The following is a 12,662-nucleotide window of genomic DNA, read 5'->3' on the forward strand; positions in this document are numbered from 1 at the left end:
CGCAACGGCTGTATATAGTGGCTTTCCTGGGTTTGGCACACCGAGGTTGTTGTGTCTACAAGCAAACTGTTGAATTATCAAGTGGGGCTCTCTTGTTTCTACCGCTGTTATTCTTGCTAGCGTTATTCGATGATTCGAATGAAACCTCTTCCAACCCACCTTCTCCTGTTCCTCTATTCCGTTCATCCCTTGCCTAGCCGATGTTCTCTAGATCATCGGTTGCAGGAATTACATTTCCTCAGCCAATCATAATAGCCCAAAGCAATACGGCTAATCAGACACGACCCCGGTCGAGATTATATTAATTAAAATTAGCAGCTACGAATCAAGTCTACCCTGCAAAAGTCAAGGCTACCCCCTGGCTAGTGACTTTAGGAAATTCAATTGTCACGAGCCCTGATTCTCTGATGTGTCTCATTGGATGTGTGTGTGTTCTTGTAAGTGAGTTCTAGTCTAGGACTATCTATGCCGTTTCAGCCTCAGGAGAAGGCGACTTCTCTGGTGCCGGTGCCTTAAGCGGCTTTCGTCCGTAGACCAGGTGCCTGTGAGATATCGAGTTGGCATTTTATTTCAAGAACGTCGTTCGTAAAACTTACATATCACCGCTACCCAGGTGCTTTGGGTTTCGCAGAATGGCACGCATCTTGGCCACGAGAACTTGGACCTCCTCGAGGCTCCAGCCGAGAATCTGGCCGATGGGATACAGCGCAAAGCCATCCAAGCTCAGATCCATGTACAGACCAACAAATTGGCCCTCCCTCTTGAGTCTCGCGTCCTTTGGCCATCCACCAAGCGGGATCGTGTGCATCTTGTGCACGATGTCCTCAAAGCCTGCTTCGCGGGCAGAGTCTTGCATGATCCCGTCGGTGACCTTGAAAGTGCGCCCGATTTTGTCTCCAGCATCGTAAAACAGCTGGGCCCATTGCTTGAATGTTCTAAACCCACCATTAGCCCACATCCCAAGCATAAAGGACCATGCGGATTACTCACTCATTTTCAGCTACTGAGTTGGGGTTCTCACACTTGAGGTGGATGTTGGGCTCAATGTGCTGGAACCAGCCGCCAGGCTTCAGAGCCTTAAACATTTGGTGGTACAGCTTCTGCCAATTGTCAAAAGCGCCGTGCATGTAGCGCACGTGAATGAAATCAAAAGAGGCAGGCGCAAAGGTCCAGTCCAGCTGCGCATCGTCGATCTGAAACTTGAGGTTTGGGGGGACCCAGGAAGGCTGGGTTGGCGAGATGTCGACGCCAATGACCTCGGCTGAGGGGAATTTATCAGCCATATCGCTGTTAGAGGTTAGCAGATTTATGAGATCGCTGGATAATCACTGACATGGCCCAGATGCCGGTACCGGTTCCGACGTCGAAGATGCGCTGGATGGCGGTTAATGTGGAACGATGTTAATGACGATAAACTCTTGCCTGAGGGCTGTCTCCAATTGGAGCGGCATATAGCTCGTCGTCGAGCATCATGGTCAGCCATTCATGTCTACAGGTACGACAGTTAACGGGAAAATATCCAATGACTGACTTAATGAGACTTACGCCACATCAAAAGCTTCGATATGTTTCTCGTCATTGGGTGCCCTGGTAGAGATTGAGCATCATCACATAAACGTCAAGACAACGGTTCTTAGGTACCAGTAATCGGTCGTATGGGAGTTCTGATACGTCCGGCCTTGGATCTTCCGATACTCGTAGATACTTGATGAGACAGACGCCGTAGATGAGCGGGTGCTGAATCATCGCGGTCAACATGTGTGTGCAAGAATCGCCTTGTGATGCATCCTACCTCTCCACATCAGCTGCGGAATCGTTGTCATTGTCGTCTGCGCCCACGACCTCCGGGTCCTGCCCACAATCAGCACCAGCACCAGCACCTCCACAGATCAGTGGAGCGATTGCGTACAATGGCGATGCCCTGGCGGGTCTGCTCCTCGTTACACATCCTGTTAGACTGTGTGTGATGTGATTCCGCTCTCTCGGTATCACAGTTGCGAAGCAAGAAAAGCCCGCCAAGATGTCCGGTACACCAACTTTATAGACGTAGAATAAAGAAAAAAGCCCCCTCAGACCAAAAGGGTGAGCGCGGGGAAACTGCCCAATCCGCTCCGGCCCGACAAGGATTAGGATCGTGTAATCCAACAGACGGCCAGCTGTTCAAGTTGGTTGATAGGGGCGGTCGGATTTAATCCCGCGGACACGCCCTGTTTGTAACCACAAGCAGGAGCCAATGACGCTTCATTCTGCTGTGGGGTTGTTGTCTCCTCTCTCATCTCTCATCAGGAAGATGTGCACCACCAACAGTCTCACCGGGATGGTATCCCAGCCAATCAAACGTTCTGTTTCCATGGAGACTGCGGCCTTGGCCAACGAACAATCATTACGACAAAGCTCCAACATGTGATGCATGCGAATAGTAAGGTCTGACGATTTTCTCCCGCCAAAAATGCTTTACCATAAGCTAAATAAAGTATTGAGTTTGGAAAGACAAATTCGCAGCGACACCGCGCCGTCTTTCGTTCCTGGTCAGGCAGCGTGGTTGAGAAAAGAGAAAAGCGTAATGCTAGTTCCCGCTATCAGCCCCCACACTTTCTCGATAAGGTAGGATGGCTAGCTCAATAGGTCTCTTAGGGGAAAAAAATGTTCCACTGGAGGAGCCGGGACGTGCTTCCGGGTTCCGCACATTGGCAGTCAATAAGGGGTACCCGTCCCATTTTCCGTATTGGGTATAGCTCTCTCCGGTGATGTTCCACTGTGTCAAGCAAGTAGTTTAACTTGAAGTCACATTGACTGGCAATCTTGAGCGAATCGTTGGTTCGAATTTAAATAGTCTTCATGTACCCAAGCCATACATATTACCAGAAATCCTACTGTACCAATTACCTCCCGTATCAGGCCCTAATACACGATTTGATGGTCTGTGCCCTTTGGTATTGGGTCCTGGTACAGGAAATCATGGCCTGTGCACGCTATGCACCCCTGTCACGGCAGATCAGATGGTTTAATAATAGTAATTTCCGCCTAGTTATATTTAGTTTATCTCCTCTTAATCTCCTAGTAGCTAATAACTAAATTAACTCTATTAGAGTTGATTTTACAGACTACTTTAAACCTAGTAGAGTTGATTAATGCCAGGGTGTAGAGTTGATTTTGTATTATTTTATATATAGAAATTATTAAGCTAATTGAAACCAGGGTTAGCGCAGAACATAATAGGACATATTGCGTAAATTACTAATTATGGCCTATTATAAGTATTAAAAATCTATATTAATTTCTAGAGCCTTAATTAGTCTAAAAGTTGTAATTGGCCTTGTTATTAATTGAAATCCTTGAGTAGAAGAAAATTACCTTTTTTTTATCTTATAAGTTATATTTTTACTTAGAATAAAAACTATACTTATTACCTATTAAAGGCAGGGGCTATTATATTAGTTCTTGACTAATCGGGTTAACTCTTGCTATATATCCTTAAATAATCTTATAGTATTAACTATAATTTCCTCTAGTATCCTATATCTTAATCCTAACTCCTTTATTACCTAACTATTATTAAACCCATAAATACCCTCCTTTAGGTACCTACTAGCCTCTCCCTTGCAGCTCGGCAGCACATCTTAATACTCCAGGAACTACCTTCTAATAATCTTATAGATGTCTCGGTTAGTGAAGTATCTCTCTGTTAAAATCTAGGGGGGGATTAGCACTTAGATTTTCTAAACTATAGCAGGAACTCCTAGTCTCATATAGCTTAAATAGGTACCTGTATAATTAGATACCTTGAAAATACTTTTTTTTTATCTTAGATCTATTTTATTATTATATTATAAGGGCTAGAATAAACGACCTTAAGGGCCATTAGAGAATAAAGTGCTATTAAGTATTACAACTTCCTAATCTGGACTAATACGTCCTTAGTAAGCATTATATTTTCCTAATTAGGTTAACGTACGCGATAAGCGAGCGAGACAGACAAGCGAGCGAGACAAGAATCTCAACCTTCTTGAGATAAATCATAATAAAAACACAACAGACCATCTGATCAATTAAAATCACTCACTATACCCTTCTCCAGATACCTCTGGAACTACCTGACAGGTCCTTGCATTATGCCCGGTCTTGCCGCATACACCACAACGCCGAACACCCGGTCCAACCGACCTTCCTCGACCACCACTTCTTGATGATTCGGCCAATACCTGCATACTCACATCCATCTGATCAATTAAATCCTGACCTTCCTGTATAAGCAGACTCCCTCTATTCTGTAGGCGTGTCTTCTTTGCCCTACGCCGCCGGCTAAGCATATCATTTGCCTCACAAAGCTCCCGGTTCTCAGCCTCTAATAAGGCAGTCTTCTGTATATTCCTCGTAACTGCCTTTGTAAGAGACTGAAGAGCTTCAAGGATTGACTCTGGAGAGCTACTATGATGTCTTCTGATTCGATCACTAAGGTATTTAGACTGTGATCCAGCCTCGAGGACTGTATTTGGGGTCTTTGAAGTCCAAGCTTGAGCTTGTTGGGCCACCTCTTCAACAGGCGTTGGAGTCCGTAGCTGCACATCAAGCTTTGAGATCACAACTTCCGGGTCAAAAGGAGCAAGTCCGGCTCCTCTAAAACCCCCCTTGATATTTGACTCGGTTATAGTTAATCGAAAGGCGGCATAAAAGGCCGGGAAGAACTCAGTCTTGGAAATGTGGGTTATAGACCGTCTGATCAGTCGCTCTATTTCTCGCCCATATGCCTTTTTCAGTGGCCCAAAGCACCCAACATCAAGTGGCTGTAATAGGTGCGAAGAATGAGGAGGCATACAGAGTGTAATAATATTGTTGACCTCACAATATAGCTGGAAATCGACGGATTGATGACTTTCATGGCCATCGAGGATTAGAAGACGATAGGCACCAACTGATCGGATGGTTGTACATCGATTAAAGTGCTTTAGCCAGTCGAGACCTGTCTCATTATCTGTCCAGCCATTTGGTGTTGTGGTGATAGCCCAAGTGCCCGGGAGGTTGCTCTCTTGGTACCAATTGGCAAGGTGATATTGGCCTGCAACCACTAGATATGGATCGATCGCTCGGCCTTCTGCATTGATCGCTTGAATCGCAGTAACCCATTCCCGGTTTCCAGGCTGGACTGACTTGGGGTTTCCATACCTTTCCGAGCTGGTAATAACTTTACCGCTTGATATCATACCCATCATAAAGCCAGTCTCATCAAAGTTCCAGATATCATCTGATCGGATGCCATATTTCGCGATTGTGTTCTCCACGAGCCTAAACCAATTGCGAATAATTGTAGGATCTTCGCATTTAGCCCTCTGATAGTCATATTTACGAAAAGAACGCATCTTAAGGTCTGGTTGCCGCTTGATAAAATTGATAGCCCAGCGCTTGCCAACTGGTGATGCGTCGCGCTCAGCAAGCAGTCGATTTGCCATTTCTTCAACATCACGATGCCGAGAGGGAAATCCTCGCGAATCCAGATTCAGAATATACTCGACTATAAGCTGTTCCTCCTGATCACTTAGTTTCCGACCATTTGGAATACAATCAGCGCGAGCCTGCCGACCCTGAGATCGGTGGTGGAGGGTCTGGAAGTGGATATCATAGAGAAATGCAGCTCGTCGCAGACTTAATTTTGGGTCTGCCTGATAGGCCTCAAGTGCAAGAATAATACGAGCCTCAGCAGTAGATTGCAACATGTTATTTGGTTGAGAATCAATTGATCAGATAGTGTTAATGTAAGGTGAGGGATTTTTGTCTCGCTCGCTTGTCTGTCTCGCTCGCTTATCGCGTACGTTAGCCCATTCTTACTACACTAAAATCTCAATATCTTAAGTAAAATCTGCTAATTTTATTAGTAATATAAAGCTATAATAAAGTTCTAATTTATAAATAAATATAACCCTGCTATACTATGTTAATATTATTTATAAGTATAATATACCTAGAAATACCAGCAGCAGAAAAAAATAAAGCAATATATTAGGACCTTAAATTATAAGGCCTAGATATCTTATAGAGTTAACTTTACTATAAAGAATATATATATAAAACCGGGGAATAGTTTATTAGCTAATACTAGGGAAATTAAACCTAATATAATTTCTTTTAGGGAACTTCTTATTACCTCTAGTTAAGAAGATAATAATCTAAGTATAATTAATACTAGACTAGATTATTATAATAAGGAGATAGTTAATACTTATAATATTAAGGAGTGTAAATATTAGATAAAGCCTAGGAGTTTAAATATCTTTGGTAAAATATAAGTAAGTCTTTCTTATAATAATACCTAAAATATTTTATAATATACTATATAGAAGTTTATTTAATAATATCTTACTAAAGTATATAATTATAATACTTAGTAATATTAAGAATTTCTAATAGTATATATAAAAGCTAAGGGAATATCTAATTATTATAGAATTATAAATTTATTTCCTTATAATATGCCTTATATACTTAATAAATAGCATTTTCTTAAACTGCAAACTTATAATAAAATACTAAGCTTAGACCTTACTTAATAGCAAGAGCTATTTAATAGTTATATACCTAAATAATTTAAAGGCAAGCCTAAGTAAGCCTATCTCTATATTAAATATTTATAACTAACTTAACGTACACGATAAGCGAGCGAGACAGACAAGCGAGCGAGACAGTATACTGTACAGCAAAAAGTAGCTTACCCTATAGCTTCTTAATACTTAAATAAAATAGCTAAAAATCTAAGAAAATTATTTCTTATAATAGTATAGCTTATTATATAATAAAGTATTTTTTAAAGACTTTTGATTATTTTATTTTATGTAGAAAACCTTAAAATACAGTGTAAATTACAGTGTAAATATATTTTAAAGTTTATAGCTATATAGGATTTTTTTTAAAATCTAAGAAATTTCACATAGCTTATTTTAGGACTTATATATATGTTGTTAGGATCTTAGCTATTTTAAGTTTAATTTGAAACTTTAAGAATTATTTAAAAATCTGCCTTTAAGGTGAAAAGTAGGGTGTCTCGCTCGCTTGTCTGTCTCGCTCGCTTATCATATACGTTATAGTTTTTATAAAGATTATACTTAAACATATAATAGTTAGGTATATTATATTATAATTTGAACTAATTTAAAGCTAAGTAGACTTTTTGAGAGTAGTTTAAAAAAGTCCTTTTAAGGTGAAAAATGGCTTGCGACGCTCGCTTATCTGAGAATATGAACTACATCCAGCATTTGGACCTACTGCCGCCCGACTTATTGCCTGGACAGCGGAGTATCCAGGACGTCCACCTAGACGCTGAAGGCTGGGTGTCCTTGAACCTGCTGTACAACTTGGCCCAGCTCCACTTGATCAATGTGACACCAGATCTCGTTCGCTCGGCCGTCTTAGAAATCAGCACCAACTTTCAGTTATCTCCTGACGGCCATAAATTTCGATGGCGAGGCGGATCCAAAGATACCAAGTTCAGTAGCCACAGCTCTGGCTACAACTCGCAAGAAATTCCTTCTGCCTATGATATCGATGGTTCGGAAAAGAAACGAGAGCGTCCGAAGACTAGCCGTTTCACTAGTAATGAATCCCAATTCGGCGGCTTAAGTAAGGATGCGCTTAACTTTGATTCACAGCTTTGCGCTCGAGTTGAAAGTTTCCGCTACAAGCCACTGTTTGCTCAGCAGGATTCGTCAGGTGGGCACACTTCACGGGGTGCGTCGGTTTGCTCGTCTATAGCCGTGGACGACAATAATCCTGGCGGGTCGGGCTTGGGCTTGAATTACTCCAGAGGGACGGCTGGCAAATGGCAACACCACGAAGGTGCTATCACATACTACAGCGGCGCACCTTTCTGCACTTAATTGTCGGGTGATCCAGCTGATCTATCACCAACCACTCGCACGCCCTCGAGCGCCCAAAACCGAAAAGATTCTCAGCAACTATCAAACTTTGCTCGGTCTCCTCGACGAACAACATCTGGGCCCTTCATCAGCTACAGGCCGTTGACGGATCGATGCCAAGACCTGCGTCAGCAGAGTTCAGCCATGGGCGAGGATAACAATGAAGTTCAGGGTCTGATAAACGATGACAGGGAACAAAGCAGCGATATCGAGCTGGATTTGATCTGGAACGACGCTCAGCAAGACATGGGGCAGCAGCCCTTGGTACCCTGCGGACTTGGTGGTGTTCTCCCCGATGATCACTTTACGGTAGTTGTCGATACGAAGCGGCCTAAGCAAGATGTTCTCCCATGGGCTTCCGAACTTCAGCCTGGGAGGTCGAATGAAACCATAGAAAGGATCATTCGTCGTCGGGCGGCGATGTTAACTTCTTGTCCCGTTCCCGGCGGTTCAGAACCAAAAACAATCGAAGCACCACCGCCTGTCGAGATTGAGTATCTGTCATGGCGCATGGAGAGACTGATACCAGTTCCACTGCCATCCCCTGCCAATTTCTTTCCGCCGTTTAGCACCGATAATTCCACGTCCGACGAAGATGACGATCCATCTATAGATGCAGATAACGCTGGGTCGTCAGAGGAGCATATGGGCCGACGGACGATTTCATGTCATTCCAGTAGCTACCCCAATAGCGTCGATGTTAGCACCGGCGTCGATGCTGATGAAGTTCCAGACGAATTATCTTGAGACATAGAACATGTACTCTATTAATCGAAAAACTGCAACGAAGATCTTGACTAACCGCATTCGGGAGGCCGCCGCTACACCGAACAAGAAAGCCACTACAGGCATTTCCCTGTGAGACGATGATAGCCCTGTTGCCTACTGCTGGAGTAGTAGAGAGCGAATATAATGGCAGTTGCCAGGACAGTTCCTGAATAACTCATGATCTTTCCAGAAGGAGATATAATCGCAGCATAAATATTCCGAGGACAAATTTGCCCTCAAGATTAATTAATACCCTATGTGTCTACTATTCTAGTTACCGCTTTATCTTCGGTATGAACGTGATGCCAATGATACATAGGGCATAGTAAAAAGCTCATATCTCTGCGGTAATAATAGGTGGGATCATGCTATTCCCGGCTATGGTTGATTTTTTCGCCCCTAAAACCTCCAAGATTATCGGGGTTCCAGCCCCACATAAACCCAATGGGTACGACAGACCATGTCACTGTTCACGGTTGCGTTCGTCAGTGCAAAACGTCTGAGAAACGGTCCAGGTGTGTGATTGGCTTGTATAAATCATGCAACCCAAATTCGGAAATCACATGCTAGACATTCTTCCCCTATCTGGCACTACGCCATCGTCATATCCTCGTCATATCAACCCCTCTAGCTGGTCTTGGGGTTCGATGGCCCTCACTAATAATGTTGGGGAGCGAGACCTACGTCCCCAACGCGCGTTCTACGTTAAGGGCAATCAGAAGGAGGAATAATTGCTTTGCAGTAGAAGTGACTCAGCAATTTCTGCAAACAAGACACTTCTTTATCAAGGGGTTCCATGGAGTCAACGTTGAGTTCCCAAGACCCGCTTCCCTCAGCGCCAAACCCCAGAAAACGGGAAACTCTCGATGATAGTCCATGATCGCTGTCCTTTTTTTGACGCAGCCCGCAACGGCAGCACCAGAATATCACGCTGCCGAAGCCGCACTCCCGGTTGGAACTGGCGCATTGGGAATATGCCAGTTATTGGTCGTCACACTGCTGCCGTTAGAAGAGCCTGGGTCGGAACCAAGGATGTTTCCAACGAACTCTGATCTTGTGTCCTCAGCATCCTGAAGGGATATTATCAGTAAAGCTTTAACAGATACCGACAGCTACGACCTACCACAAGCAATCGAGACTTGGGTCTATTTCGTATTCCAGAACCTACCAGCACCATTCTGGGGTTGTCTTTGTTCTTCCAAGGCGTTGGCAGAAGTAGATGCATGACTTGATCTTAATTAGGGTGTAGGCGCGGTGATCCACTTAGGGTAATGAGTAGGAATTTATAATGAAGAAATAATAATTGTAGAAGAAAGATGAATGAATGCTATGAAGAATTTATATTAAAAGTACATAGTATTATGCAGCCCAGCTTGGTATTTATGGTCACCTCATCCCCTTATCAGATCCCCAACACCTCTCTCTAACCCCCCTCTCCCCAACCAGCGTCGAAGGCATGAATCAGCATCACCTGGGGCAGAGGCAACTTCCATCCAATCACCTGCTGGATGATAGTATCCTCTCTTACAAAGCTTGGCCTCGCCTTGCGATGCGTCCACGGGCGGGGATTCGGCCTTGAGACCACATCCATCGCTTCATGGCGCCCAGGTGAATCGATGATCAGATCTACGAGCAGAGGAATCGTAGGGCTGCAATTACGTAGTAAGAGTAGCCAAAATGAATTGACCAGGTGGCGGGAGAGAACTTGAAGTTAAGGTGTGGAGAGAGCTGGAGCGTTAGGTTTGATTCAGCAGTTTAACAGGGGAAACAAAATGGGACCTACTCACCATGGCCCAAATCTGGTCAGCTTATTAACAATTATTCATTCGTTGCGCCCCTCCTTGGGGCTGAAGTCCGGGTTTGCAGCAGTACGATCGTAGATGAATCCGGGTAGAGTCGTCATTTGGATCTCCGTGTACTGGTACATGGACTCAAAATAGGCTTGTAGGGTCGTTGGTCGTTGTGTGAACTGGGAGGCAGATGCTATTGAATGGCTGTAGCAATCCATGGCTGAGAAGAGGGTGCTATCAGTCAACGTGGCGTGAACGAGGGGTAACTGCCCAGGGATCCTTATACTCAACCATTCGAGCAATGACGTACAGGAGACCGTTGGTTGAAATGCAGTATTGGATGGTTGGGAAAGCCTAATTCGATCCCCGAAATACGGAGAATTCATTATTCCTTATTTGTTGGGGCAAATAGCCACTCCTCCAACTTCCACAACCAAAAGGCATGCCCACTTTCTCACAAAAGATTTCCCTCTCATCCTTTCCGGTTATAGTTTATTTTGAATTATCCTCCCATCTACAAACTCACTATTTTTAACCTCATCCCACATCTTGCCATTACAAACACAATTCCCTACGACATGGATGATCTACCCTACTCTTCTATTTCTAATTGTCGTGTACCCCTAATTGTCGCGTACCCCTGTCAACTTCTCGAGTGCTTGTCTATCTCCGGTTTATTCCCTTTCAATCCATATAGCGACTGATCTTTTCCATTTCGATCGACGATGTGCACGCGCGTCACACGCGTGTGAACGCTTACTTTAGCTTTCATACGTTATCCACCCTCTTTATTGTAATTTCAATCTGAGGTTTCTTTCCAACAATATTTACGAGCTCGTGTCATCGAACGGCTAGTAGAGTATAGTCGCCTTCCAATATGGAACTTGAAGGTCTCTTTTCCTACGATCCTTCTTGGCGTATCATTGTTTGCAAACAGTGTGGCGTTGTACCGCAAACCAACATCGCCCAACATGTCCGACAGCACCACAATGCGATGCGTGCCTTCAAGGTCGCTGCTATCAAGCTATTTGAACGAAGTTTTGATCATCTACCTCTTATACGAGACGCCGATGAGATATTCAGGAGGGTGCGACCGCTGCCGATCGCTCATCCAATTCAGTTTCTTGGTGTTTTCCACGATGGAATTTGCTGTCTACTTTGTCAAGATGATCGAGACCGGTATGTCTGCCGAGGTCGTACAGCAATAGAAGATCACCTCAAAAAGGTTCATAAGCAACCATTGCGCCAACCGGGGCGCCGACGAAGGGGAGAGGTTGGAGGGATCAAGGGTTTGGCCCAGGCCGGTCTGGTCAGGACTCCAGTCTCTTATCAAACCCTTTTTTACGGCTCACGATGTAGGTACTTTATCGTTAAGGCCTGCAAAGTTCACGAGGACATGGAGGAAAGCCCATCTGGATTTGATGCAGGAAGTAACGCAACTAATATCAGCCCTGTGTTTGCCTAAACTGGACTTGAGGACATCATAAACCTTCAGCTTGCCCAGCAAGAAAATGAAAACTCAGCAATATCAAACCAGACTGGTTTTGATATAAACCTTCTATCTTCTGACCCTAGACATTAATACCAGTGGCTTCAAGTCACGGAATGGCCCCGTTTCCTAGAGCCCTACAAACAAGAACTGGCTCAAGTCGCCGCTCTAGTTTCACTTCCAAACCTAGCCAAGTCCTATGAGCTAGGCTCCCCAGGCAGTTCTGAAACTTTACTCTCCATTCTTCTCGATTCTCTTTCACGCGTTATCACCCGATCACGAATCTCACTTCAGGATGGCATGTTGAATGCTTTCGACCAACATCGGCTTAACTCTTTTATCGTTGGTCGCTCGTCCCGCAAGCCACTGATCCACAACCTAAGAGAAGATACGTATAGAAAATATAGCCGCGTCCTTCAGCATTTAATGTGCTATCTTTTTCGCCTGGCGTGGCTAAAGACGGGTCCAAAATTACATTACCGGCTTACTGAGGGGCAGGCTGCGGCGATGATGGATGCCGTTCACACAGCGTCAGAAATGAGTGCCGCCAGCGGCGATGGACAGAATCCCGATCACTCTGAGGAACTCAGAAAGAGACTGGATGATAGATGCCTTATTCTGATGGTTTTGCTCCTAGATCACAAGTTATATGGCGATGTTTATGATAGCATTGTTGTTAGCTTTCTGGCAGTAATGGGAATTCGCCAAGAT

The 12,662-nt window shown here is 44.3% G+C and overlaps 4 protein-coding genes across 4 annotated transcripts; 1 reads left to right on the forward strand and 3 right to left on the reverse strand.

Moving 5' to 3' along the window:
• Nucleotides 1-224: 224 nt before the first annotated feature.
• BKA55DRAFT_653563 (S-adenosyl-L-methionine-dependent methyltransferase) lies at nt 225-2,162 on the reverse strand. Its single transcript, XM_046197374.1, has 9 exons — nt 1,910-2,162; nt 1,793-1,851; nt 1,642-1,737; nt 1,546-1,587; nt 1,417-1,489; nt 1,334-1,374; nt 991-1,287; nt 597-935; nt 225-542 (listed from the first exon to the last, which is right to left on the reverse strand). The coding sequence occupies exons 1-9, from the start codon at nt 1,946-1,948 to the stop codon at nt 464-466; spliced, it is 1,065 nt and encodes a 354-aa protein (XP_046043535.1). The 5' UTR covers nt 1,949-2,162; the 3' UTR covers nt 225-463.
• Nucleotides 2,163-7,196: 5,034 nt separating this feature from the next.
• BKA55DRAFT_544752 (frequency clock protein) lies at nt 7,197-8,651 on the forward strand (the record flags this gene model as incomplete). The annotated part of the gene is made up of 2 exons (XM_046190752.1): nt 7,197-7,824; nt 7,882-8,651. 2 exons carry the CDS (start codon nt 7,197-7,199, stop codon nt 8,649-8,651), a joined length of 1,398 nt encoding a protein of 465 aa, XP_046043536.1.
• Nucleotides 8,652-9,123: 472 nt separating this feature from the next.
• Nucleotides 9,124-9,999, reverse strand: BKA55DRAFT_742831 (uncharacterized protein). The gene is made up of 3 exons (XM_046201523.1): nt 9,796-9,999; nt 9,720-9,742; nt 9,124-9,668 (listed from the first exon to the last, which is right to left on the reverse strand). The coding sequence occupies exons 1-3, from the start codon at nt 9,895-9,897 to the stop codon at nt 9,599-9,601; spliced, it is 195 nt and encodes a 64-aa protein (XP_046043537.1). The 5' UTR covers nt 9,898-9,999; the 3' UTR covers nt 9,124-9,598.
• Nucleotides 10,000-10,437: 438 nt separating this feature from the next.
• Nucleotides 10,438-10,736, reverse strand: BKA55DRAFT_192519 (uncharacterized protein). The gene has a single exon (XM_046185077.1). The coding sequence runs from the start codon at nt 10,678-10,680 to the stop codon at nt 10,495-10,497; it is 186 nt and encodes a 61-aa protein (XP_046043538.1). The 5' UTR covers nt 10,681-10,736; the 3' UTR covers nt 10,438-10,494.
• Between the last annotated feature and the right edge of the window lie 1,926 nt (nt 10,737-12,662).

This window comes from Fusarium redolens, assembly GCF_020744475.1.
Source record: "Fusarium redolens strain MPI-CAGE-AT-0023 chromosome Unknown BKA55scaffold_20, whole genome shotgun sequence".
Lineage (NCBI taxonomy): Eukaryota > Fungi > Ascomycota > Sordariomycetes > Hypocreales > Nectriaceae > Fusarium > Fusarium redolens.

Excerpts from the sequence above, each read along its gene's own strand:
- BKA55DRAFT_653563 (XM_046197374.1), bottom strand. The coding sequence starts at position 1,948 with ATGTGTAACGAGGAGCAGACCCGCCAGGGCATCGCCATT. Across the intron at positions 1,738-1,792 it reads TCCGCAGCTGATGTGGAGAG|CACCCGCTCATCTACGGCGT; the intron begins GTAGGATGCATC and ends GCGATGATTCAG. Across the intron at positions 1,490-1,545 it reads ATCGAAGCTTTTGATGTGGC|ACATGAATGGCTGACCATGA; the intron begins GTAAGTCTCATT and ends TCGTACCTGTAG.
- BKA55DRAFT_192519 (XM_046185077.1), bottom strand. The coding sequence starts at position 10,680 with ATGGATTGCTACAGCCATTCAATAGCATCTGCCTCCCAGTTCACACAA.
- BKA55DRAFT_742831 (XM_046201523.1), bottom strand. The coding sequence starts at position 9,897 with ATGCATCTACTTCTGCCAACGCCTTGGAAGAACAAAGACAACCCCAGA. Across the intron at positions 9,743-9,795 it reads CCAAGTCTCGATTGCTTGTG|GATGCTGAGGACACAAGATC; the intron begins GTAGGTCGTAGC and ends ATATCCCTTCAG. Across the intron at positions 9,669-9,719 it reads GCTGAGGACACAAGATCAGA|TGTGACGACCAATAACTGGC; the intron begins GTTCGTTGGAAA and ends TAACGGCAGCAG.